Source organism: Embiotoca jacksoni, unplaced genomic scaffold, assembly GCF_022577435.1.
Source record: "Embiotoca jacksoni isolate LCO1_2020_lvr unplaced genomic scaffold, fEmbJac1.0.p SCAF_4, whole genome shotgun sequence".
Classification (NCBI taxonomy): domain Eukaryota; kingdom Metazoa; phylum Chordata; class Actinopteri; family Embiotocidae; genus Embiotoca; species Embiotoca jacksoni.
Genome location: NW_027185392.1, coordinates 12,606,052 through 12,632,557, shown reverse-complemented (window position 1 = coordinate 12,632,557; position 26,506 = coordinate 12,606,052). Strand labels below are relative to the sequence as shown.

Below are 26,506 nucleotides of genomic sequence, written 5' to 3'. Positions count from 1 at the left end.
CTTTGACACGACAGATGTTTTTGCAGGGTGGATGGCCTTAATTACTGTTGATGTAACATTAGAGGCTTTGTGCACAGCTCTCCGTTTCCTTTGTGAAGACTGATACTTCCGGAGAGGACACTTTCAAGAGGACAATAAAACAAAGGACATTGTACAGGCATCACTACATCAAGATGGAGATAATGACATTGGAGATTAGAGTGCCAAGCTGGGAACCATGTGAATAGGGTCTGCAAAGAGCTTGAGAACCTGATATGTTTCTGTTGGGCTTTGTAGAGTAACATCCCCATTTCCTCTCCTGCTCATTAAAATGACCAGTACTAGTTCAAGTATAATCCTGTTCAAGTCCAGTTCGGCATGTCCTTTAGTGTTTTAGCCTTAAAATCAAAGCTGAATCAAGTTAACATGCCTCTTGAGTAGAGTTAAACATTAGGAATTTAATCATAACATTTGTTTTTCATGATTGTGTGTACTTTAGAGGTCCAAAAGAGCTGATGGTCATTGAACAGATTTTGAGGACACACTTGAGAAAAAGTATAAATAATTTTCAAAACCCTTTATTAAACATCTTCAAAGCATTTACTTCCATTCCTCCTGTTTCTCAACAACATCATGGTCATCACAGGAGATGATTGCAAAGTAAACACAGAGCTATTTCAACCAGCTCTGTTATTTTATTTAATTCCACTGTTGCTCATGGTTTGGGCTCTGCACACTCCCTTGCCGGCGACTTCAAAGGCAGCACCCTTGTAGGTTGCAACACACTGGTCATCCGTGCGCAGATCTGGCTGAACCTGCTCCCACACTTTCTTTTTGGGGTTCAGTTCCTTGTCTGGTTCACCTGCAATGGAACAAGTCTGTTTTCTTCTACTCATCTATCACACATGCTGATGGATCCAGGTCTGATGTTTTATGAAGTTTTTATGACATGTCACTTTCTTGTATAACTTACCCACACACAGTTTTAACATATCCATGCATTCATTCATTGAAGACACATTAATAGATGACCTCATGACTGATACAATCCGTATAATACACTTAAGCCAGTACAAATTGTGAGCAAATAACCATTAGTTGTACTCGTGATTTCTCAGGCTAATCCTAATTGAATTTCTCCCGTATGAATTGTGACTGACTTTCGACCATGTTTTATTAGAACCTCAGCTTTTTGAAACTGCCATTTGCTCTAAGCCGTAATTCAAACCATCTAAACGGAATTTCGCAGGACCGAAATATGCATCCAAGGAAAAAACATTAGGTGAGGTTCTCATTTCATGACGGCTTTGTTTTTGATCTTGCTTGGCATTTGTTAAAATTCATAGCCAGTAGTGGCTGGTTGGCTTCTGTCTGGTGTTGACTTTTTCTGCTCGACAGAACCATCTCATGGTATGGGGACACAAATGTGTTTCATTTCCCAAGGCTGGGATTTCTGCCGGTTTACAACCCAAGAGTGGGCACAATCCGTTTTGATCAGAAGCGTGAAAGAGGTTTTGATGAGCAACTTGCGTACATTGTTAAGTTCAAGCAGAAGTGCTGGGCCCCATTAGTTGGGGGAAATGTGAGCAATTACGACAGAGGACTCACACCAGTAGAGCTGTAATTGAATCTGTAGGAAAGAGCTTTGGTGGGAGAGAAGAGGACAACTAGAAAGGAGCAAAAACCTCTTTTATTCCTTATTTTGAATGTACTTTTCAACAGCCTATTTTTTTTTTTTTTTTTAGCTTATTGTGGACAAAAAGAAAAGAAAAAAGATGATCTTAACAGATTGGCATGCCAACAGCAAATCCCATTTTTGCTCTGTCCTCCACATCTTTTGTTTTCTCATGAACCATGTTTTCAGAGGCTGGTTAGAATACAACTCTTTTTAATGTTGGATCCATAAATTATTTTTAGCTGAAGGGATCCCTCATGAATCAAACTGCCCTTAAGAGTGCTTGGGACATACTGTATGTACTGCACGATGACAGACTCGACTGATGCAGCTGGGCTGTGGGTGCTTGGACCACAGATCCACCTTCATTATATCCTCTTCTTTACTGGTTTTAAAAGGGAACTTCCACTGTGGTTTTTGTTCTCAGGAGAAGAGGATTAGTCTTGTTATTCCCATATCCTTCTACTTTGCACATTTTCACAACCACACTGGGATCCTCATGGTGTTGGTGATTTGTTTTTTTCAGGCCACACATTATTCGACATTATGTTTGAAATACTTCACAGGAAAGGAACTCCTGTATGGTCCAGTTAATGTGTTAATTGATAGGCAATTGCAAGTTCAATTATAACAGTTGAACTTAATGGGACAATTAGGACACTTATCTTTCCAACTGACTACAAAAAAGTGTTGTTTACATTCTTAGCAATGAATGTTGATTAGCCCAACAAATCAGCAGTCACAGGCCATTTAGCCACCACCAAACAGAACAGAGCAGCCCTCTGATGAGAACGTTCAGGGGGTCTGAAAGCACATAATGATTGGTGACTTCAGAGAAATGGATGTTCAAACTGCTGTGTTGATTCTGGCAGTAAGAAGGTTCTAGGACACCCTTCATTTCCTAAAGATAGAGGCAGTTTGAGGATACTATAGTGGGGAATTTTCTCAGAATCAAGTGAGTGACAATCACAGTCACTCAAGGGTGAAGAAAAACATTTCTAATGCCTGTTGTGTTGGTGTGCTGGAATATATATTCCTAAACCCAATGATCAACACATTTTTGACAAATTAACTACACTGATGAGGGTAAAGGGTACCTGGGAAGCCCTGGAAAGTTACTCTGTCTCCTGGCACTGCTCCACTTGGAGGATCAAGGATTTCCACCTTGTCTGGTGAGCTGGCACACATGACCATAGCCTGGGAGACCACTCCTCTCATCTTGGCTGGCTTCAGGTTACACATCAAGATTGCCATGCGGTTCTGCATCTGCATGGGAGAAACAGGATTAAGTGCATTTCTGCAGCCCATATGTCCTTAACAACAGAGAAGAAAAACAAATTACATCCAATTTACTTAAATTAAAAAACACAAACACCTTTGACTCGTGGTCTGTTTGGTAAGAGGACTGAGAATTTCATAATCCAACAGAAACAATAATTAATGCCAGCTCCGATCAATTATGTTTCAATGACTGTGTCTTTGATTTATTTGCCTCATTTCATAAACCAAAGGCAGCAAACAGGAAAACATTAGACTCTGGAACCCAGAGACCTCTGTGGCTTACCAAAACTTAAAAAAGAAACAGAGGCAGTTTCTGCAAAAACTGAGAAGAAATAAATCAGCATTTAATAAGATGATGAATATCAGATCTTAGAAAATAATCATTTCTTTCGATCTAAATTTAACAACACACATGATGCTTTGACAGGGTTTTCTTGGTGGTTTTCATTTTTCATCTGTGGGCAGTATTGCCAAGCCAGGGGGGATCATGAAGGTTTTATGGTAGTATTTACAAAACTCTGTTCAATTTGACCAATATTTATTTGTACTGGGACAGTTATTGTATCAGCCTGTGTAGGAGTGGTATTTCTAAATGGTGCTTTTTATTTACCCACACTCATACAGTATGTATAGTCACAAAACCAATCATGCATGTCCTCAGATATTTCACCCTCTTTCTAACTGCAGTCAGGGAGCACTTAATAAGCCTGCACTGCTTAATGTCATTGCTGCAACACAGTCAATCATTATAAGTAGCTAATGTCTAATATTTGCCTGTGTGCATGGAAAAACTGCTGTCACTTCCAAGTATAAAGTATATAAATGTAATAACTTTCATGAAAAAGCTAGACAGTGTTTGTTACACATGATTTTGGCAGGCATACTGTATTTTTCCATTTTAATGACATACAGTGTCTACAAAGAGCATAATGTAAGTGTAATGCACAAAGGCTTCCTGGTCTTGATTAGACTCAAATACTGATGACCATAAAAGTAAATAATGCTTTTCATTTAAAATGAAATACAGCTTTCAAATTAGTCCGTTTTAGGAGCAAATCATAAATCTGTGAAAATAAACACGAGCACTGATATTCTATGAAAGGTACGGAATCCCTACCATTAAATATTGAGTTACAAAGAAAAGGTATCACAAAAGAACTTATCCAAGAAAACGTTGTGAATGGACTAATACATTCTTATAATCTTATAATAGTGAAACATGGACATACTCAAGAATACACACAGAATACACTTCTCTTGTGTCTGAAAACAACTCTCTCAAATACAACCTGTGTGGGGAATTATGAAGCTAAAATGCAAAACAAACTTTCATCGAATGCTACATCGGCTACAGTCAAATATTAAACACTGTAATGAGACTGCTTGCAGGCAAGTGTTTTAATCACCTATAAACTGGCTTGATAAGATGATCCGGGACCTTCGTGCTCAATCAATACCATTTTAAGAGTACAAGGGTATTGGTTTTGAACAGCGAAGTGACTTTTTTTTTATTCTTTTCAACCTAATAAACACAAACTGAATCAGTAGATGAGTATGGATCTCGACATTCATTGTGGGGGATTCTTGTGACGTGCTCATACTGTACCTGGTCCAGAGGTATGTGCTTGACCAGTCCGCTGACCACTGTCCTGGGAGAGGTCTCTCCCACATCGACCTGCTCCACATAGAGACTGTCTGCATCTGGATGTTTGTCGGCTGTGATAATACGTCCGATACGCAGGTCCAGACGAGACACGTCCACCTTGGCCTCCTCTTGGCTGAGGGCTGCCTGCTTCTTCTCTGCTTTTTCCCCTCCTGGCATCAAAACATTGGGAAATAATGTTACACAAATAGTGTGCATAAACACACTTTGCCCTGAAATTTTATGTTTAATTTAGTCAAAGAGAGGGAAAGTTTCATTTTCAAGCAAAGAAAGTCAGACAGTAGCTGTTCATCATGTGCTAAGGAAAATGTTCGTTGAAGAGCCGCATCTGTGACCGTTTTCATGTTATTATAAGAAATGTGCGTGATATTACAGGAAATGTTTGTTTAAAAGCACAGAGAATATTTCAGCCAACTGGTATCTATCCAAGGAATATTACACAAAACAAATCATAGTTGAGACAATAGTGGGCATCCATCTGGAATCCGATTTAATTTCCTCCCATAAATGAAAACAAAGCCCCCCAATGACTGGCCTCAGGGTGGCGTGCGTTTCATGTGATCCATAAGTGAATGGAGAATTTAGAAAAAGATAAAGATAAAGATCCCTAACTATGCAGCAGTCACAGCCCCATTTTACTGCTTAAGGTAGGATACAAGAACATGTTGAAGATACATTTCATAGAGAATCCTTCCACACCACCAGGAGACTATTAAATGCACTTAAGGTTACCAGCTCCAGCACTCCAGCAGTGCTGGTGCTGTTGGCTGCTGAGAAAACATTTGACACGGTGTAGTGGAAATATCTTTTAGTTATAATTGAAACATTTGGCCTCGGTCCGATTTCATCTCATGGGTAAAGTTATTATACTCATCCCCAGTGGCATCAGTGCAAACGGACAATATAATCTCATCTACCTTTTAGCTTCTCTGCCAGCTCGATTTTTACCCATCAAACCACAGAAGGCCCGGCGCAGGACCTGGGGCTCAGCATATATGATGACCAAAAAGGCAACATCCCAGACTAAGTTCATTATCTTCTGTTTGTGCCCGACAAGGGCTGATTCAATGTACAGGGAAAATCATTATACTAACCACATATTGTCTAAAATATACCCCAATGTGAGTGATGCCTGGAATAGATATGGTCACTCCCTTGCAAACCTTGAACATATGTTTTGGTCTGGAATTTCTGACACATTATAAAAGGCTTAAAATGCAGTGATGGATCTAATTCCCCTTTCTGTCATTTTTGGTATTCCACCTAACAAGGAGCTCCTAGATGAGCCAGAAAATGCTGATGACACCAAATCAGGGGTGCATTTAAAACCCGCAGTTCCTAGGAGCCTTGCAAATCTTAAAATTGAACTTTCTGACACAACTTGAACCTTCCTTAAATTTAATGCTGTTGAGTCTGAGGTCATTTTGTCTGATTCTCCAAATTCTGTCAGTCGTTTTGGTGCCAATCAAGAGCCGTCTGTCAAACAACAGAAAGCAGACTGTCATCCAAGCATCAACAATTACCACTTTATTTTCTGGCAAAGTCAAAAATGTTGCTCCGTTATGTTCTTTTCTGCTCAAGGTATTTTTTTTTAATTTGGACCACTTTTTAGAGTTGTAGATGCTTTTATGTACTCTCACCTTGATGATTGCGATGCACTATATGACTTTACTTCCACTTTTACCTTCCTTTTAAAAATGGAAAAGCATGTTTGTAGAAGGTGAAATTATTTTTGAAGAACCGTATGTTCTATCCAGCCCGCTACTGACAGAGAAAAACTGGATTTTTAAATAAGAATCATTATGCTAATTAAAGATCAAATAAATCCCTCAGTGGGGAGAGATGGGTGGTCACTTTATAGCTTTAATATGGTTCTAATAACAAACTGAAAAGGAATAAATGACACAAATGTCACTATGTGAAATATCTAGACAGGCTTGATTTCAACTTTGACTATGGATGTGAAAACTTCAGTCGATTAAAAACAAAATCCTAGATTGAGTCGCACTTTTTTCTTTAGCGATTACCTTTTTTCTCAGGCTTCTTCTTTTTCCCCTCGTCTTTGGGAGTGGGGCTCTGGACAGCAGGGGCAGAGGAAGCAGTGGGTGCTGGACCGGAGGGTTTGGGAGGGGCGGGCTTCGAATTGCACTCAACACTGGTGTCACCTGATGGCATGGCAACCTCTCGCACTGCAGGAGGAACACAGGAAAAACGTTCGTCGAAAGAAACGGTTGTATAAGGAATCATACGTAGTATCTGATGTTTTCGCTGTCTGACATTATCTGCACACATTCCTGTTATCCTAAATTGTGTGCGCCTGAAAAGACTGTACCGCTGCAAAATAGAGAAAATGCAATTTTCAAATACATAAGCAACACTACAGTTGTACCTTTTCACACACAGAGCCGGTTGCATCAACATAATACAACGAAATGATACATGGGGAGCTGTATTTACACACCCAGTGGGAGGATGGCTCCCCTGCTGCAAACAGTTTGGATGGGAAAATGACACAATGTCCCAGTTGATGGAAACAAGGAAATGGACCCATAAAGTAGGGAACAATGTCCGACAATAACTCCCCAGAAAGCAATAACACCTCATTTAAGGCGCCTGATGTTTGAATTCCTACGAAATCTAGTGTCTGTGTCTGACAAACATCGGTCTGCAAGCACACCACCATCACCATAATGCTTTTAATTACCATAATTCTATGTTAGGACGTAAGAGCAGGACCTGTCCCGTTTACCTTGGAATTACAGGCAATAACCTCTTAAACTCCTGTTCCCCCAAACTGTCCACTAAGTTTAACCTGAAGGTTTTTTACGATTAAAACTAACCTTTTCTATTCTTTATGACAATATTACGTATAATACAAACAATGCGTTAAATATTTAACCCCAAGACAAAATGGCTGCATTATTACATGAAATGGAACCGTTTTAGATGTCTTGGGCAGATTTCCCAAAACTAAGCCTGACAAGTTTTGAATACCTGAAAACATTGTGATACTGACGACAAATGTAAATTAAAGCTGCACTAATCAATGTGGCTCACAGTGACAAACCAACAGTAAACTATTACCTAACTCTGTAGGTCCCCAGCTCTGCAGATTTTAGTTTAAGCAATTGTTTGGCTTCTCATTTTGGATTTCTGGCCCACATTTTCTGCACTATGCGACTGTTCAGTGAAACAACTCTTAATATTTAGACAATGGTACATGCCCAAACTAGACAAAGTAAGCAAGTAGCTGCTGATTTATAGAGGGGCATTTAGCAGCTGAGGAGACAGATATTTTATTGGGAGTTAGTATAAATCAAGTAGCAACCAACAGTGACGTCACCTACTCGTTTGTGACCGGCAGTTATGGGGCCTCGAGTTTTGGCCAACGCCATCTTGCTAGTCCGGAGTGGTATGGAGCAAAAGCGACCATATTTGGACGAGCTGGGGAGAGCGAGTGGTGAATCGGACTCAATCTGATTGCACCACAGGCCCGTTAATCAAACAGACATTCCCCCAAAAACACTGCTTTTAGAGGCTTGCTTTCTAATTAATTACAGGATTTTTTTTCAGATGGACTGTCAAAAAACTAATAAGCAACTTGAAAATGTTTTTATTGACTTCATATTTTATGTGACAAGTCGAATGGGAGTTTGCAGAGCCAGAGGCTTTTTGGAGCCAAACTCTGGTGGCACTCAGTGGTATTGCAGCTTAAGGCACTTCCGCACCTGCCTCGTTTTTCAGACTCGGGAGCTACGTCCACATTTATATACAATCTTTGGTATAAATTCAAACAGAGCAAAAAGTAGAGTCAACTTTGAACCTCCATCCATTAGACAACAAAAAACACCACAATAAATTAATTCTAATGTTCTAATTTTAAAGTAAATATTTTCTCACAAGTTTACCACATAAACTTTGGAAAATAACAATACATCAACCCAAGTGGACAAAAATATCAGTTAAGGCAGCTCTAACAACTGTTGGTTGGAACTACACAACATAATGTGATGGAACCACGGATGGGTCTGAAAGGTGTGATTTAAAACTTTAAAATGGTGTTACAGAAAAGTTGATAATCCATTTTTAACAATCAACCAATTGTCACTGTTTTTATTTTTCTTGGCTGCAGAAATATTGCAATTTTCAAGGCATTATTATAGACACATTGAATAGTACGGTTTTCTAATCTCAAAAACAAATTGGCAAAAGCCGATTGAAGTTCTTTTCAAAAAGGTCCATATCTTTCCTTGATTTGATTAAGCTAATTTAAACCACCTTAAAGCCATTGAAAAGAAACCTCAAAAATAAACATCACAATCATATACAACATGTGGAAAAAAACATTGTCTTGAGTGTATTGGAACACATTCCTTCAATGTTACAAAGCATGTTGAGTTTTTTGAGAAATCTCTTTTTTCTTCCAGCCCCCTTTCAATTCCTGCATCTTCTCTCTGGAAAACATTAAATAATCTGAGCTATTTGCCCTTGAATGTCAACGTATGTCAGAGGCAGTATAGCCGACACATGTTGTCCCCATCACCCGAATGGGAATTCTTAAAGCAATATTGCCGCTTATAATAAAGACAAAAAAAGAGCTGTTGATAGTGGGTTGAGGCGAAATGCCCAAGATGTCATCACTGATGGGACAAACCAAACAAAGGCAGTCACACACAATCACCTCTATAACATAAAGGACTACAACATCAAAGTATTTTTAAAGACAAACAAACAGTTGATCTGTGATGGAAGTCGTGCTGGGAAAAAAAAACTTAACATACCTCCCCTCCTCTTTTCTTTCTCCAGCAGCTGTTTTTTCAGTTCCTCAATGTCATTCTTTAATTTGGCATTTTCCACCATCAGTTTCTTCTCTTCTCTAACACTGGCCTGGACAACTGCAAAGGCAAACCGGACAGCATAGAATTGAATTTTAACTTCCCACAGGACATTTTAGGAACTGCTTCTTAACTCTTACAAATAAACAATAGCACTAAAATATTAGACTATAGATTATTCTCGAGTAAAAAAGGATTTTCTACCTTTCCAATCAACACATTTGATTAACTCTACCCAGGGGTCTTGTAATTACGCAATTTTTTCCAAACATTATCACATTTTTACAATAATAATAAAGACATTTGTACAGTATTCATTATATATTCCAATTTAAAGGGAACACAGCATTAAGACTTTTTGCATTTTTGCACTTATTTTCATTCTCAATCAATCTGTTGTTATATTCTCGATCAATCGATTTTGTCTATAAAACATCAGAAAATGGTGAAAAATATCAACCTGTGCTTTTCAAAGCCCAATGTGCAATGCAGCAATGTGCAAATGTTTTGATTTGTTCCGACCAACAGTCCACAGCACGTAGATATTCAGTTTATTATCATGGAGGACTAAAGGAAACAAAAAATATTCTAAATTAAGATAATGTTGCCACCAGAGAATCTTAACGTTAACATATCGACTTATCGTTGTAGCCCAACTAAAAACCTAAATACATTTTAATGGGGGGGGGGGGGGGGGGGGGGCAAACAGTCTATGTTGAGCATTTTTGTGAGTGTGTATGTGTGTCTTACTGGCTTTCTCCTTTAGTAGCTGTATTTGCTGTTTGAGGTACTCGATGATCTGGTCAGCCTCCGCTGCTCGCTGCTCCAGCCTCAACAAAGGATTATGACTTGACATCTTGACTAAAGAGCGAGCTAAAAACCTACAGCAACAAAAAAACAGACACACTACAATCTCAAGAACACAAAATGCAATCAGAAAAGCTTGTGGTAGACATAATGGAGCAACAATGTAGCAAAAATATTGTCTTTAAACATCAAATAAAATGTATGTAAAGTCTGCAGCAAGTGTTTAAATGGTTTGTACAGTGAAGTCACCCCATTCCTCATTTTAAATAAACTTGGGTGACACTACTTTGTGAAAATAGATGGTGTCCTAAAGTACCGTGCTGGACATCAACAAGGATATCTTTGAGTTACAAGGTTTGCATTCCAGTACAACTCAACCACAAACTACAGCCTCCAAAATGACCACAGAGTTTAGTGAACTGTTCTCAGATAGTCTCAACATAAATTGAACATTGTAATTTCCACAACGTGGAATGTGTTCCAGGTCTGCTCTGTAGGACTATAGGTCATTACATTGTCCTGTTTCACTGCAACAGTATCATAAATTCATGCTGTGGCAGTGTTAGAATGTATCCATCATTAAATACTGTATGAATCACAGTGAATGCCTGACTGAAATATGTCTAACAGAGCAAACCTGTTCATATGTTTTCCATAATGTGCAGCCTCAGTAGGTATGAAGCATGTGGGATCTTCATGACTGCTATACCTTGGCTCGTTGCCTGAGGTGACAAAATTTGACATCTGTTCACAGGTCACGCTAAGAGAGACAAACACCAGTTGTTGTTTTTTTTAGAAAAATGGGAAAATATATCAACAAATCCGAAAGGATTCTGCAACATTTCAGTTGCACATCAGATTCATCAAACCAAACTCTTGGTTGAATATTCATCTGTCTTTTACAGTAGTAAGTGATTAAATCATCACTTAGATTGTTTATCCTTAGATGGACACCAGTTTGACTTTGGGGTGATGCTCCTTTCTAATGTTGCACTCTGGAAATTACTTTTTGAAAAAGGAGGAAAAGAAGGATTTTTGCAAGGCTGAGGCATGGAGAAGAAAACTTCTTACACATATTACAGGGAGGCACTGGAAAACAACAGCTGGCCTGAGATGAAAACAAAATGTTGGGGGATGAGGAAATTAGAAACACAAAAGAGCTGGAGTTGATAAAATCAAGGATCAAAGCATAGTTTTTTTGAGAAACTGAATTGATTTAAACAGGCCCAGTGGTGGAGTAATAACAAGAGCCATAAAAAGGCTGATCTCATATGGATAACCTCTGAAAATGGATCGCGAGGTTGAGGTACGAGTTTGGGATTTTAGATGGAAATAGCCAAATGTGTTAATAATGTAAAGTGACGTGGGCTGTCACCAGCCTTAAGCCTGCCCAATTTACCTGTCTTCACTATATGAAAATGGACTCATGTTGTGGTTTGCAGCTGAGGTTAACTGTTACTGGTTATCTTATGGCCTCGAGCTACTTGAACTCTAAGTCTTAGTAAAAAATAGACACTTTATGTCTACATCCATTCTCAAATTAAAACATCAAAGATAATACTTCATTCTTAGACACAGGCTACACAGGTGGTTTGAATAAAATATGTAAATCTGTCATATTTAACCACTAGCTTTCTCTGGTGCGTTGCTGCTGTGTGAGAAGATCCACTGGGACACAAGTGTTTCCCTTTTTTCATGGTTCATTCCCATGTTAGAAAAATACCGTAGGGGGATACTTCTCAACCTGTCTGTCCACCAGACCATTATGAATGAAATGAGAATGCAGGGTGCCAGCACCACCTGAAGGCATTAGAAGGCCTTACACATTTTGATCAAAAAGAAAGCGTGATGTATCTTGCCTTCAGCACCAGATGTAGCCACTGGTTTTCAAGACACATGCGATCGTATTCCTCTGCCTTTAGTGGCATAAAACAGAGACACTCTTCTAAACTTGTACTTGTCAACACAAAAGGTTCAGTTATAATTTAACTGTAAAAAAGGTACAGGCAACTGTGTATAAGCTATACTCACAGGCTGTTTTATAAATGTCTTAAAATATAACACATTGCCAAGAATACAGACGACCTGAGAGTATGGCAAAACAGAAATACTGAGGCTCTCCCACATGATGTATGCTGCTTTCATCAGTTTTCATTAATAGTTCGTATATCAATTGTTTTTGAAATCATTGATTAAATTATAATCAGTAAAAATGTTTACTGTTTGTAGCAAAATTCTATTTTCAAAATACAGTATTTTTACATAACATCAAATTATTAATACAATACGATTAATAGGATCGGTTGATTAATTATTTGATTATTGACAGACAATCTATTGATTAGAATTTCGATACTTGTCATTGATTATATTAATAATGTGTTCTACCATGGACAAAAAAAAAAGCTGGTTACAGGAGTTATTGGGTATTTGCTTTTGACCGGATCCATAAATAAAAACCTCTGGTATATCACAACCTGTTTAATTCCTTCCTTTGTTCAATCAAGCACCTTCGTATTCCTTCAAACTATTTGTCTTTAACAACATTCTGGAGTCAAATTGTCATAAAAGCATAACATTAACAGCAATCGGTTGTTTTTAATCTTTAAATGACACGATGCTGGATGAAAATTAAAGAAGGCAATTTCTAGTTTGACTGCTTGACGGCTGTCCTGTCTCGGTGAAACCAAAAACAAACAATGGTACTAAATGTCTGCTTGACTTATTGTCACAGTAACCTGATGGTGCTGCAGCTGGTGATGGGTTTAGTTCAGAATAGCATTTTCTAAATACATTGATTAATTGTGTTATGAATCACATCATTTAAAAGCAAAACAAGAGCATGGAAATGACAAAGTAATGTAAGCACGTGTGTGCTCCGATAGGCCAAAATACATCCAGCAGTCCCAAGAAAAGTTAGGACTGATGAGGGAATCTTTAGCTAGCTATCTGCACATATGAACGGGAGAACATATTATAATGACATGTTTTTGTATTGGACAGAATGGGTCACATTTAGATTTTTTTTTTTTAAAGGACTAGTTTTGTGTGAGTTGTAATGCTTACGAAAACTTATTTTCCGACTTACTGATGCTCCTGTTCCACTGATTGCGTGTGTGAAATGTTTTTTTTTGGGCCAGTGTGCATTACGCAATTTGGTCACTTTGCCAAAATATTAAAAATTAGAGCCGGCTGTGCACGAGCCAAGACAATATTGACATAAAATACTTTAGCTTATACCTAGAAATATATATAATTCATATACAACTTAATTGGACTTTCAAAAAAATAGAGAAACACATTTTGTTTGAGGTTTTGTTATTCTTAATTACAAGGTTACAAGGAATACAATTTCAATAAATTGCTTAATCTGCCGTTTATAAATGTCTAGATGTTTTTTTTTTAAGGGATCTGTTCATTTGAATGATAAATATTATTAATCCTTTGCTTTTCTAATGTGAACATTTGCTTGATTTGTTCTATTTATACAAGATCCTGTGTAATGCTTTGGGTTTTTGGCTTCAGTATACAGCAAACCCTACACTATAATAAATACCCATTTTCTTTTTATCTGTTACACAACATTCCCGGACAGCTAAATATTGTTTCAGACTTCAATTAGACAATAAGACAAAGATCAAATCATGAAATCGTTTGAAAATCACAGTAATCAAACAACGTGTTGAGGTAATGCTAAATCACGTCATTACAATGAACTGTGCATCGTGAGCAGTCAATATTGTGCACTCAACATGAGTTGAGTTAAAGCAGGCAAGTTAAAGCAGTAAAGCGATCAGCCGGTTCAGCTCGAGCTTCATGAACTAACGTTGCGCATGAAGAAGGAAAACCAAGTGGACTTGAAGCTACCTCTCGTGTAGCTCACACCGTGGGCAGGTTAGAGACGTCACTGAAAGCTTCCGAATCAAATACAGCGATAGAAAGGTAAAGCAATACGATTATTACATATTCATTATTAGGTTATATATTAATAGAGCTTTTTTTTTTTTTTTTTAACTTACATGGACTCTGACCACCCGCGACCCCAACACGTTTCAGGGAGGGCTGAGGGGGCTTGACAGCTGCTACGGAAGCCTCTCTGGATCAGCCAGCCGCAGAGGCTCGTCAGGACCCGGACCAGGACCCAGAAGATAGATCTTTACAGTATACGGAAATGATGAAGACAGGCTTTCCTGCGCTAGCACATGTTTTATAGATCGATGATATTTTAGGAGTCAACAGCAATTGCCTGTTTGTAATTAACAGCATAATAAACTATTATTCAAAATAAAATAAAAAATAAAAAGTATATATTCAATGACAACTTCGCTGAGGATGTGTTTTTTGATCGATTTAAGTTCCACAGTCATTATTTTGGTCTGAGAAAGTTGTCAGCCAGACACTTGTTTGTCGCGCGAAATATACGTCGTGGATCACGTGCACTCAGCTGTTCCCGTCACGTCGCAGAGGCAGGAAAAGGATTCATTTCAAACATATTTGGACAATAATAGTCGTTTCAGTTTCACTCTACCGACATGAGCATTCAGCCTTCCCATTAAGCGTGAGAAGACACATTTTTGAGGTAATGCACTCTTCATCATTGGCCTCTTAGCAGGCCGAGAAGGCAGTTGTTTGTATAACTGAGCTCCATGCACACTGTGGATTTGACCTGCAGCATCATTACACGCTCACTCTGGGTCTTTTGTATCTTAACATACTGTGATCACAAGTACATGGTGTTGTATATAATGTGTTGTAATAAAATGTCAGTGTTAATCTATGTTAACCGATTTGCTCTGATGATGATCTTTGCCTGATTTTTTTTTTTGTTATGTTTTCAAACCGTGTTCACAATGAATACCATGAATGAGAAATTGGCTGTAGATCAAATTCATTTTATTTCCACAGTCTCTGTTTCAGGCCAGTGGCACCATGAGGCCTCTCAAAGACGCCCAGCTGGGGGCCTTCACCTTCTTTGCCTCTGCTCTCCCACATGATGTCTGTGGTAGCAACGGACTTCCTCTTACACCCAACTCCATTAAAATCCTGGGACGTTTCCAGATCCTCAAGACCATCACTCACCCCAGACTCTGCCAGTATGTGGACATTTCCAGAGGGAAACATGGTATGACTTTCTGCCTGGCCCCATGTCAGGGCCACAATTCTGTTGTACTCACGTTTGATAAAATTGTATGTTTTCATTTTTATTTTATATTGTGTCCTTGATGAACTTTATCCAGATCAGCTTTGTAATTATAAGCGGTAAATGAATGTTATTTTACAACACACCAACACCAAAAACTATGGCCTGTAAAGTAACAATTTGAGTTACTGAGGCTGTGTCCACCCCTAAAGTTCATGAACATTCAGAAAGTACTCTCCCAGTCGAGGAGATTTTTTTTTAAGTGTAGTCCCTGGTTGTGTTGGTCCTCGGCTTTTTAGTTTGTTGGAAAAATTATATTACAATTATAGTCTAATATTACAATTAATTAATTAGTTAATTAATTATCGTCTAATACACTCCTCTATGACAGAGTCAAAAATCAAGACTATTGTTTTGGACTGCAATACTGTGTACCATACAAATGTGATAAAAAATGAATATGTTCTTTTCATTTTAACATAAAAAATTTACAAATGACTATGCTTCACAACATTTTATTGATCTTGTTAGACTTAGATCAGAAACAGATGTATTATTAATACATGCTTACTCATAACAAATTATTATTGATTTTAATAACTCAGTTGTTTGGTTTTGTCTTGCTGTGTAGAACGGCTGATTGTTGTTGCTGAACACTACGAGAGCGGTTTAAGTGATTTCCAGAAACAAGGAAAAACAGCCAGGTAATAATGATCATTAATGTCCTCATTTATTGTTCAGCAGTAATCACAGTGTACTGTATATCAGAGAACCATTGTTTTTTTTCTCCTTTCATTTTTACTGGTAAGCACTTACATATCCCAACCTTGTACTGCTAATAAGAATACTGTGTTTGATGGCAGGGTAAATATTATGCATTAACCTTGCTATCTACTGGCTGAGGATAAGAGAAGTGGAGGTTCTAATACTTGGGTTTTGGAAGTGTGGATAATTTCATCCACATATATTTTATTTGACACTGTCATCCCATTACCCACAAAAAGATTTGTGTTTGTGTTAGCCCAGAAAAGGTGCTGCAGATAGCCTATGAGGTTCTTGAAGGTCTGGAGTTTATGAACAAACATGGTCTGGTGCACAGAGCCCTCAGCGCACACAATGTGCTCATGGACTGCAAGGTACTGTTTCAATATGAGTATTGAGCTTTTTTTTATTCATGTTTAAATGACTGTCCAATTCATAGACAATGAAATACTTACCTGAATTTAATGCTGTCACTCTACGATGGATTTTGCCTTTGTAGGGAAATGTCAAGCTGGCAAAGTTTGGCCTTTATCACATGACTGATCATGGAGCAGATGTAGATTTTCCCATCGGGTATGTCTTTGTCTCCTCATTCATCACAGTTAGCTGTCTGCACAGGTTTAAAGATTCACTTGTATGTTTGCTCTTAGACAAATAAAAAACAGGCAATTGACCATGACATGGATGCACATTGGCCCATCCTCTCCCAGAGAAACCAGCTTTCCAGGCATCATAATTGCTTCCTGGTTGAGGAACTGTAACAAACCATTCAACTTTTATTGTAATCCAAAGGCCTTTGTGCTCCACCGAGTATCTCTGTGTAATATCCTTTTGCAGATTGAAATGTGGAAGGATGGCACATACCCATGACTTTCAGTAAAACATCTGGGGGGAAAGTGTAATTAATGTAACTGTCAAACAGCTACGCAGATCGTTCTGAGAAACAGATGTTTTAGTCATCACTTAATGACAGGAATGTGAACAATGTCATCGCTTTACATGAGTGATTATGTAGTTTGGACAATATCATGTATTAGTTTCTCATATTGGACATGAAATGGAACAGACAAAGCATAACAGAAACTCAACATCTCTGTGTAATGAATGTAGGAATGTTTTTGCATTGAACTGTTTAATCAGCTCGGTTTAATTAACTGATTTAACAACAGTAAGTGCTGTCAAAGTAATATCTGTTCTCATATTTATGCCTCAGGTACCCATCATACCTTGCTCCAGAGGTGATTGCTCAGGGCTCCTTCCACCCCAGTGATCCCTCCCATGATGAAGCACCTCTCCCCTCAGGACCCAAGACTGATGTCTGGTCGCTTGGGGTTTTGCTCTTTGAATTGTGTGCAGTAAGAATCCTTCAAAAAACCTCTCCATACAAAAAGACGACATTCATACAATATTTTTTTATTATGCCTGAATTCATGCTCTTTAAAACAGTTGCACCCTAAAATCTAATGCGGTGAATCAATTACAGGGCAGACGACTCCTGCAGAATATTGATATAAGTGAGAGATTGAAATTCATCTTAACCTTGGGTAAGTGAATAGGATGTAATCATTCTAAGTACTGAGCAACATGCTGTTAAACTCAGTCAGGCTTTTGCTGTGATATTGTTTGTCATTCTCAGGTTGCATGGATGACATTGTCACTGTCCTTGCTGAGGAACACGGTTGCTTGGATGCCATTAAGGTAAACTTAATATCACTGTCTACATAATCCAGTTTGGGTTTAGAAAAAAAGAGAACATATCATTTGCAGTTACTTTAAAATTCTGACATGTTATTGTACTTACAATATTCAGAAATAACACTTTTATATAGTACTTGGGCTGGCTGTCTTTTATAGGTTTCCATATTTTTGCCAACTAGATACCAACAATTTCCGTTCGGATGCCAGAATTAAACAATATTATATGAAAGTGACTCTGACATTTTAACCTAAAATTGCTATTTATTCACACAAATAATAAATTATTTTAATTCTAAAGTTTTTTAATAAGATATGTAGGAGAGAATTAATCGAAACTTGTATAGGTTTCTTTTCAGGTAGGCAGTGCAATAGGTGGTTCAAACCAAAAGTATCCTAGTTTTCCCAGTGAAAGAGAAATTCAGTTCTGTTTCTTTTTATTTAAATGTGTCTTGTTCTATAGATAGATTATTTGAGAATATAAACATGTTTTAATTTTTCCCCCTTAATGTACGAGTAAATCAACAAGCCATTTGGTGCCAGCTTTTGACACATTGAAATCAGTGCTACAGACACATTTCTGTTGTTACTTAACTAGTTTTGATTTGGTTTGACACCTAGCCGTTGTAATCACTGCAGTTTGTAGATGTTTTTGGCATGATCGAGGGCTATTTGTATGTCAGCACCATCTGTCTGACGCACCAATCCCCAGAAATGATTATTAATAGAAATTTGATATGGTCCTCTAAGTTAGAATACCACAATTTAAACTTTTTAAATGTATTTTTAAATGTACTCCATTACACATGTATATTTGTGTAAAGCATTAAATGTGTCTCTTGACTCTTTGCTATTACTGGAAGTATAATTGAGACCAGTCTGTGCTGTGTTTACTCTAGCTAATAATACTTACATAATATTTACAGGAGCTGCCTGAGAATGTTCTTGATCTATTAAGGAAATGCTTGGCCTTTCTTCCATCTAAAAGGTAAGGACAGCACAGGTTTTTTTGGGGGATCATATCCTGTTGCAGGACATTTGCCATTTAGTTTCCAAAAAACTTTGCTAATGCAGGTTATGAGATAGCCTTGCTGCTCGTACGTCAAAGAGGATCCATCAATCCTAAAATAAGCAAGTGAAATGATATCAAAATGAATAGATGCAAACTTTTGCATAACACTGCCTTTAGCAACTTTTATGACTTTAAATGTTTATGGTAATAGTAGTTTTTTTATACATCTTCCAGGCCAACTCCTGCAGAGCTCCTGAGAGACCCCGTGTTTAATGGCATCTCCTGCCACTATACACCCTTCCAGAAGCCTGTTAGCCTGTTCTCCTCTTTCCTGCGCTGTGCACATCTGGAGCTCCCAGACGACATCAGTGACCTTTGCAAAGGTCGACCCCATTTACACACTAATGAATATACAGGCTTACACTGACACCACTACATTCTCACAAACCGCATGGCAAACCCCTCCTCTATCGACAAAAGTCTTTAAAAATATTGTCTAAAAACTAAACTGATTATGTTGAAGTAGCTTTAATTTAATATGCTGGCATCAATATTAGTTTTACATTTGATATCGCGAATAACATTTGATTTAAATATATTTTTCATGTTCTTGAAGGTTTCATTCTAAGTAAGATATGATTGGACTAGAAGATAATTGCATTAAATTTTGATATGACTGAGTTTCTCACTACAGCCTTATTATTTTTCATGTACATTTGCTCCCACCTCTATTTTCTAAATTGCACTTAATCTAATTATTTCCATTTTTCAAGTTTGTGAAACATACTATATGTAAAGCCCACCTAAAAATAAACAGGACTGAATACAAGAGGTGTTTTTTTTTGTTTTTGTTTATCCGGATAAGGATAACTTTTACAAGATTTTGTTTTCTCCTTTATTTCTGTGTTTAAATCCAGAAACATTTTGAAAAACAAAGTAACAGTGGAAATTATAACGTTTTCTACATGCTCTCTAATCCTGTAAGAGATTTTATTTTATTTACTGTAGTTGTTTTATTTGTTGGAGGCCAGATACATTCTCAAAGGTCGTATTTATTTGGATACAATTTTAAGACAATTACACAAACATTCCTCTGTCGTATGAATGAAATGCCTTCATGTCATGAATTTTTTTATTCTGCTTGCCACTAAAGAATCATGCAGTAACATTATGTTGTAGCGTTACCTGCGCCTGTCGGGAAGAGTTTTACTATTTTGTGTGTGTGTGTAATTAGATGATGATGAAGACTACCTGTCGGAGCGCGCCATAGATGAGGTGTACCATCTGTGGTGTCTGGCTGGCGGAGACCTAGAGAAGGAGCTGACTAACAAGGAAATCATCCAGTCCAAACCTCCAATCTGCACACTGGCCAAGTACGTCACTCACATCCTCAAACACCCACAATTACTGCTTTAGGTATCTGTTACATTTATGCAATATTAAGATTAGATAAATGGTCTCCATCTTTCTCTGTTTTGGGGTTTTCTTTTTAGTTTTGTCCTGGAGGATGGGGAGTCATTTGGCCAGGGCAGGGATCGGAGTTTCCTGCTTGATGACACGACAGTGACACTGTCTCTGTGCCAACTCCGAAATGTAAGACAACAGACAAATCAGCAGACAATTACCATATGGGGTAAATCTGTAAACTTTGCATGTGCATCATTGTGCTGTTTGCAATTATCTTTGCTTCCTTCCTTTTATATAATTTGTTGGAGGAACAAAGGACAAAGAAATGACAACAACACTACATCATTACACTGGAATAAATCAGTTTTATGTTTACATGTATCTATTAATAAGTTCTTGTTGATTGCCCTAGTTGACAGAAGTGTGCTGAACAGTAATACATTTTGTTGCATCATACATCTTTGTGAAATTTGCCTTTTCATGAATTTTTTTTATTTAGAATGATAACAAAGATACATATGTAAATAGTGTAATAGTCATTCCCTCCAGGAAATCGCTGTCTTGGGATAGCAATTATAAATGCAAACTGAAGCAATTTTTGCAATCAATTGTGCAAAATTCCCACAAGTTTTCCACAAAAACAGGCTCTTTTGAAGGTATTACAGCACAACAAAGTTAGCCTTTTTACTAAAATACTTCTTTTCTTTCTGATGTGCAGTATGTTCTTATCATAGGACGTGATTCCATATAGCTCTTTATTAGGCAGTAGATTAAGAAAAATCTAATTTTTTTTGGGCAATTTTTTTTTAGAAAAGATGCCGCTAAATCAAGCATTTATGATTGCAACAATCACAAAAACCTCGATGAAATCCTTGAGAGACTGAAACAATATTTTTTTCTATGTTGTATCTGGTATCCAACTGCATAATAGGAACTGTTGAGAATAACTGGCCTCCCTTTTCAGAGACTGAAGGATGTTGCAGGAGAAGCCTATTACCCTCTCCTTGAAGACGAGTAAGCACTCTCCATCCTTAACTTACGGCTGCCATCCTCTCCTCCCTTGTCACTATTTTTCACATCACCCCATCATTTCTTTTGGCTGGTGTAATGTCTTAATGCCTTGCCTTCTCCCTCCTCCAGACAGTCAAGCCTGCCCCAGTCCAACAGCAGCAATGAGCTGTCGGCCACCGTCACGCTGCCACTCATCATTCGCGAGAGAGACACTGAGTACCAGCTCATCCGCATCATCCTCTTTGACAGACTGCTCAAGGTCTGGGCTCCATACAAATTAATACACGCGCACATGCATACATTTTAAGTGATATACACACAAGGACGCACTCAGAGTCTGTAGATGGGATCCCTCACATACGTGTCTATTTCCTCATTACAAAGAGAGCCTGAAAGGGTCAGGGTCAGAGTGATTGTTTCAAGTCAAATATTATTTTCTTTATTAGTACAATTTATTATTTAAACATGTTATTGTTGGATTAAATCTGGATAATATATTTTCTGTTTGATGTTTTGTCTTCAGGCCTATCCTTACAAGAAGAACCTCGTGTGGAAAGAGGCCAGAGTGGATATTCCCCCTCTTGTTCGAGGACTGGCATGGGCTGCACTGCTAGGCATCGAGGTACAAAACAAACCGTAATCCTGTTTTGAGAAAAGGTGCAATTTTATCTTTGCTTATGGGATCCCTCTTTCTGTTAACAGGGTGACATTCAAGCTAAATATGAAAGTATTGACAAGGATACTCCCATACCAACTGACAGACAGGTATACAACTGTTTGATAGTTTAATGCAGTAAAACACTGCATCTTTAATGCATTTTAATAGAACTTTGCCTTATACTGTTTTTTGGGGTGTTTTTGTGCACTTTTACAGATTGAGGTGGACATCCCACGCTGCCACCAGTACGACGAGCTGCTGTCATCTCCTCAGGGCCACATCAAGTTCAGGCGTGTGTTGAAAGCCTGGGTGGTCTCCCACCCTGACCTGGTTTACTGGCAGGGTCAGTCCCCCCACCACCACCAATCTCTATTACTGTCTCACTTGGTGTTTGTCTTATGTGTCTGGATCTTGTCGTTTTTCTCCTCAGCTTTTCTCTCCTTTTGACTTGCAGTGTTGTACTATACATAACTGAACACCAGATGGAGGTCCTGTCACATTTTGTAAACTCCCTTATTTGCCCTCTGGCACAACAATGTGACCCTACAGGGAGAACGATGTTGAACTTCTGTGTTATTTTTTTTCATTTCAGGTTTGGATTCCCTTTGTGCCCCATTTCTATATTTGAATTTCAACAACGAAGGTAAGAATTTCAATTTGAACATCTCCAGTGGCTCACCTCTATAACTATTGAGTGTTTTTACGTTTCTTTCTTTTGCTTCCTTTCATCTTTTTGTCATTACTCTTCACAGCCTTGGCATATGCCTGCATGTCTGCCTTCATCCCCAAGTACCTGTACAACTTCTTCCTGAAGGATAACTCGCATGTCATCCAAGGTGAGCTGTACTGTGTAACTGGAGAAGTTATCGATGCAGTAAAGTGATCTCAAAGCCATATTTATTTCTTTGTTTCCCCTGATTGCAATATAAATTACTCACTTTTCTTCCACTTTTCTGTGCTACTTGTTCACTCTTTAGCCATCCAGTGCTTTTGAGCTCATGTAGTTAACTGCCACTGCATGTTAAATAATATAATGATAAGTATTAAACATGGTCAGAGCATTCAGTTAAGTTCAAAAACAAATTATTATCGGCTAGCACAGAGCATCAAGCCGTTAGCTCAATGTTGATTAAATTTTGGCTCCATGTTGCTCCAAAGCAGTGAAAACTAATTTCAGTCTGTCTTAATGGAGTTTGCAGCTGAGCCACATCATTTAGAGATAGGGAAAACAAATGAAACTGCAAATGCCTGCAGAGAAATGTCACAAGCAATTCCAATGTGACTGATAAACAGCTGCCCCATACACCTCTTGAACTCTGTAGGGAATGTGACTATTATCATTTCTTTCCACTGCTAGATGCCCTGGAGAGCTAGTTAATGTTTATCTGTCTGGTCAGAGCTTCTTTTGTTGACGTACAGAGTGAAGAATGGCGGCAGCACAGCTTTAAGCAGCATGAGTTTTCATTCAACATTCATAGAAGTTAGTTTCCAAGGTTGCACAATGCAACATTGTGATCGTTTGTCTCTTTTTAATCTTTAAAAGGTCACAAAACTGCCTCTCCTCCCACAGTTTCTTTATCATAAAGTAACAGATAAACTTAGAGATCCCGTTCCTTGATTACTGATTTACTGCATGCAAGAATTTATTAGTTAACGTTGTGTATTTTTGCGTATTTTGTGATACCTTTTGTATTCTCCGCTGACAACTATAAATTTCCCAAGTCCACTTTCTTTCAGTTTATAGTGCAAAAGCTACACAATAGATTAAGTATAGACCTTTTGCCCTTTTTATCTGTGTTACAGAGTACTTGACTGTCTTCTCCCAAATGATTGCCTTCCACGACCCCGAGCTAAGCAACCATCTAAATGAGATTGGCTTCATCCCAGATGTAAGTTTCCAGGAGTGCAAGTGTCCAGACAGACTGATGACATTAGGCAGCAGTGCAGGATATATTGAGATAGCAGCATTTTTGCTTTTAATGCAAGTTTATCTTTAATGGGAAGTCAAAGATACGAAGAAATGATTCTTAGTTTCTGGCTCCATGCCAAGGGCAAAGGAAATGGCCATTGATGGATTTCTATGTATATCTTTTCATTGTCAATGACATTTTTTGTTCCACATCCTCCATTCCACAATTCGCAGCAAGGGTCAAGTCCTCCCCGTAGTCCACTGGTGATGATTTATACAGAGACTAATGTCTGCCAGGCACACTTAATGATTGTCCTCTGCCAGGCTTACCTTATTTCTCTTACTTTGTGCCACCTCTTTCTGCCCTTCACTTTCGTTCTTCCAGCTCTGCTCAGACTGTGACAAGGTTAAAGTCTCCACTGTCTCTCCAGGGTTTCAGTTGGTGTGCTGATGAATGTGTGTCATCTGTGGCCCAGCCTCTGAGACATTACCCAATGAGAAGTGTGGTCTTTCATCACAGAGGAGTCAAGGATTTAAGCCTCCTTATCGTCACTTTCTGATGCTGCAGCTTTAATGTGGTGCAAGTGAAGCACCAAACTGTGCTTGTTGATTGCCTGTCAGAATGTAAAGTGTGTCGGAAAAAAAGCGATGTTGCCTCTAGGTGTTGGTGCTATTTTTTTAACCGAAGCCTTATCTTGAACAGATGTCCTGTTGTGATTCCTTCAATTTGTTGCTCCTATGTCGTTCACACTTCGCTCTTCAAAAACACCCATGCCCTTATGATTCTGACTTGACACTGCACGTACAGTACATTTTAAAGGAGACTTTGTATGCCTGTTTTCATGTAGGCCATCATAATACTGAAACTGTCTTTGATGATACAGCCATAATGCTTGATGTAAATCAAGAGTAATTCCACTTTACAGATTATAATTCCCTTTTTTTCCTTTTGAACTTCAGATAACACTCTGAACCATTGTTTTATTGAGACAAAAATAAATAAATCCATCAGCCGTAAAAAAAACCAAAAGTCACTGCAGTATGAATGGATTTAATTTCTTGTATATGCACAAATAACACTCCAGTTTTTCTGTCAGATAAGACAGATCTTGTGCAAAAAAACACATAATTTGGGAGACCTTGTGGTGTACCAGTACTCTGGCCCAGTAATGCCATGTTCAGTCAGATTGCATGTAGCTAGTGGTTTTACTCAGGCCACTTCCAATTTGGCCACATCTCCTCTCCTGGGTCAGCCATTTACACCTACACTAATCCAATCTGGCTGGACTAACAGTCTTGCTGCTGAGCTGTTGCGAGTGATGATGAAATTCGGAGTGCAGTGGCTTTCTCTCCTGCTCATCACTCTTGGGCACACAAGAGGTCCACTGAACAGTCGCCGGCACCCTCGCAATTAGCTATCAATTAACTGGCTGAGATAAGCTTCATTTTCTGGGCACCAGACCATCGACTGCGGAACATAACAGAGCCCTGGTGACAGTGACCAGCAATTGGCAGGTGTTAGAGCAGTTGGTTAGCGGCTGTGTGTGTGTGTGTGTGTGTGTGTGTGTGTGTGTGTGTGTGTGTGTGTGCGTGCGTGCGTGCGTGCGTGCGTGCGTGCGTGCGTGCGTGCGTGCGTGTGTTTTAGTATCGGAGTGTGTAAGTGTTCTTTCATTTCAATTTTATGCATTTCCTCCCGGGGAAGTGCGAAATGGAGAGAAAAGACGGAGGGATGACAAGAGTGGTATAGTGAGATTCATTGTTTGCTGTCTCCCCATTGACTGATAACCAAAACTCAGCAGTTTGTTCTTTATTACTCTCCCTGTTTTTCAGAGGCTATAAAGACATGTACTGCTTTTCATAAGGACAGAAATCTCTTTAGTAAAAAATAGTTCATTCATTTCTTTTGAGCTCCAAGCACTTTATTTTAACTTATTGAATATTATGTACAAATGAAAGCTATCTTATCCCACAAATGTGCTTCCAGTAAATCTTATCTTATTCTGTCTTTTTTTCCTTTTCTTTTCTCCTCACAGCTTTATGCTATTCCCTGGTTCCTAACCATGTTTACACGTAAGTATTTTTTGTTTTTTTGTTTTGCTCACAATGTTGACAACATGTGGCTCTGAGCATAATCCAAAACTTTTAGAGAGCATTTTGAATCTGCTTCAATTAGACTATCAATAAAAGAGTCTGAAAAGGTCATGGGCTCAAGTATGGACGTTTTCTGTGGGTTTTTGTGTTTTATTTTTTTCTCTCGGTGACCTTTATAACTGTTGCTAATTAATTCCACTCCTGAAGGGACAGGACTCGGTCGCTCAGTCCTACACTACCTGGGATTTCCAACAGCACATCTATATTTACATTTATTTTTCAGAATATATAAAAAAAAAAAATCCTAGCATACACCTGATACAACAGCTGCTCACAGCAATGTTTTTGCTTCTGTGGGGAACAGATCAGAATACTCTCAAATGCTCCAGCAGCAAATATTTCGACAGAAAGTGTTAACTCCTTCTGGGTTTTTCCAGAGTTTGCCATTGCCTTGAACAGTCTACATCAGCGGGAGAAATTTGCTTAGTTATCAAAGCTTAGTTGACTTGTAACATGATACATGACAGTTAAAACATTTCAGTTTCAGTTGTTTTGCTCAGTTTAATTTTCTATGAAGAATT

At 38.4% G+C, this 26,506-nt stretch overlaps 2 protein-coding genes across 2 annotated transcripts in view; one reads left to right on the top strand and one right to left on the bottom strand.

The window, feature by feature from the left end:
* Nucleotides 1-541: 541 nt before the first annotated feature.
* On the bottom strand, nt 542-14,341 carry aimp1a (aminoacyl tRNA synthetase complex interacting multifunctional protein 1a). Its single transcript, XM_069167848.1, has 7 exons — nt 14,260-14,341; nt 10,184-10,314; nt 9,380-9,493; nt 6,626-6,787; nt 4,542-4,750; nt 2,752-2,920; nt 542-841 (listed from the first exon to the last, which is right to left on the bottom strand). Coding segments are annotated over exons 1-7 (954 nt in total). The 5' UTR covers nt 14,262-14,341; the 3' UTR covers nt 542-674.
* Nucleotides 14,342-14,698: 357 nt separating this feature from the next.
* Nucleotides 14,699-26,506, top strand: part of tbck (TBC1 domain containing kinase) — a 44,982-nt gene continuing 33,174 nt past the window's right edge. Inside the window, exons 1-21 of the mRNA XM_069168047.1 lie at nt 14,699-14,819; nt 15,146-15,362; nt 16,012-16,084; nt 16,402-16,516; nt 16,642-16,715; nt 17,356-17,497; nt 17,626-17,686; nt 17,779-17,840; nt 18,764-18,825; nt 19,084-19,232; nt 20,084-20,222; nt 20,343-20,442; nt 21,221-21,270; nt 21,397-21,526; nt 21,791-21,889; nt 21,970-22,032; nt 22,142-22,268; nt 22,518-22,568; nt 22,678-22,761; nt 23,729-23,814; nt 25,868-25,904. Of these exons, the coding sequence (XP_069024148.1) occupies nt 15,170-15,362; nt 16,012-16,084; nt 16,402-16,516; nt 16,642-16,715; nt 17,356-17,497; nt 17,626-17,686; nt 17,779-17,840; nt 18,764-18,825; nt 19,084-19,232; nt 20,084-20,222; nt 20,343-20,442; nt 21,221-21,270; nt 21,397-21,526; nt 21,791-21,889; nt 21,970-22,032; nt 22,142-22,268; nt 22,518-22,568; nt 22,678-22,761; nt 23,729-23,814; nt 25,868-25,904 (1,897 nt within the window). The 5' untranslated portion in view covers nt 14,699-14,819; nt 15,146-15,169. The remainder of the gene's footprint in view (nt 14,820-15,145; nt 15,363-16,011; nt 16,085-16,401; nt 16,517-16,641; nt 16,716-17,355; nt 17,498-17,625; nt 17,687-17,778; nt 17,841-18,763; nt 18,826-19,083; nt 19,233-20,083; nt 20,223-20,342; nt 20,443-21,220; nt 21,271-21,396; nt 21,527-21,790; nt 21,890-21,969; nt 22,033-22,141; nt 22,269-22,517; nt 22,569-22,677; nt 22,762-23,728; nt 23,815-25,867; nt 25,905-26,506) is intronic.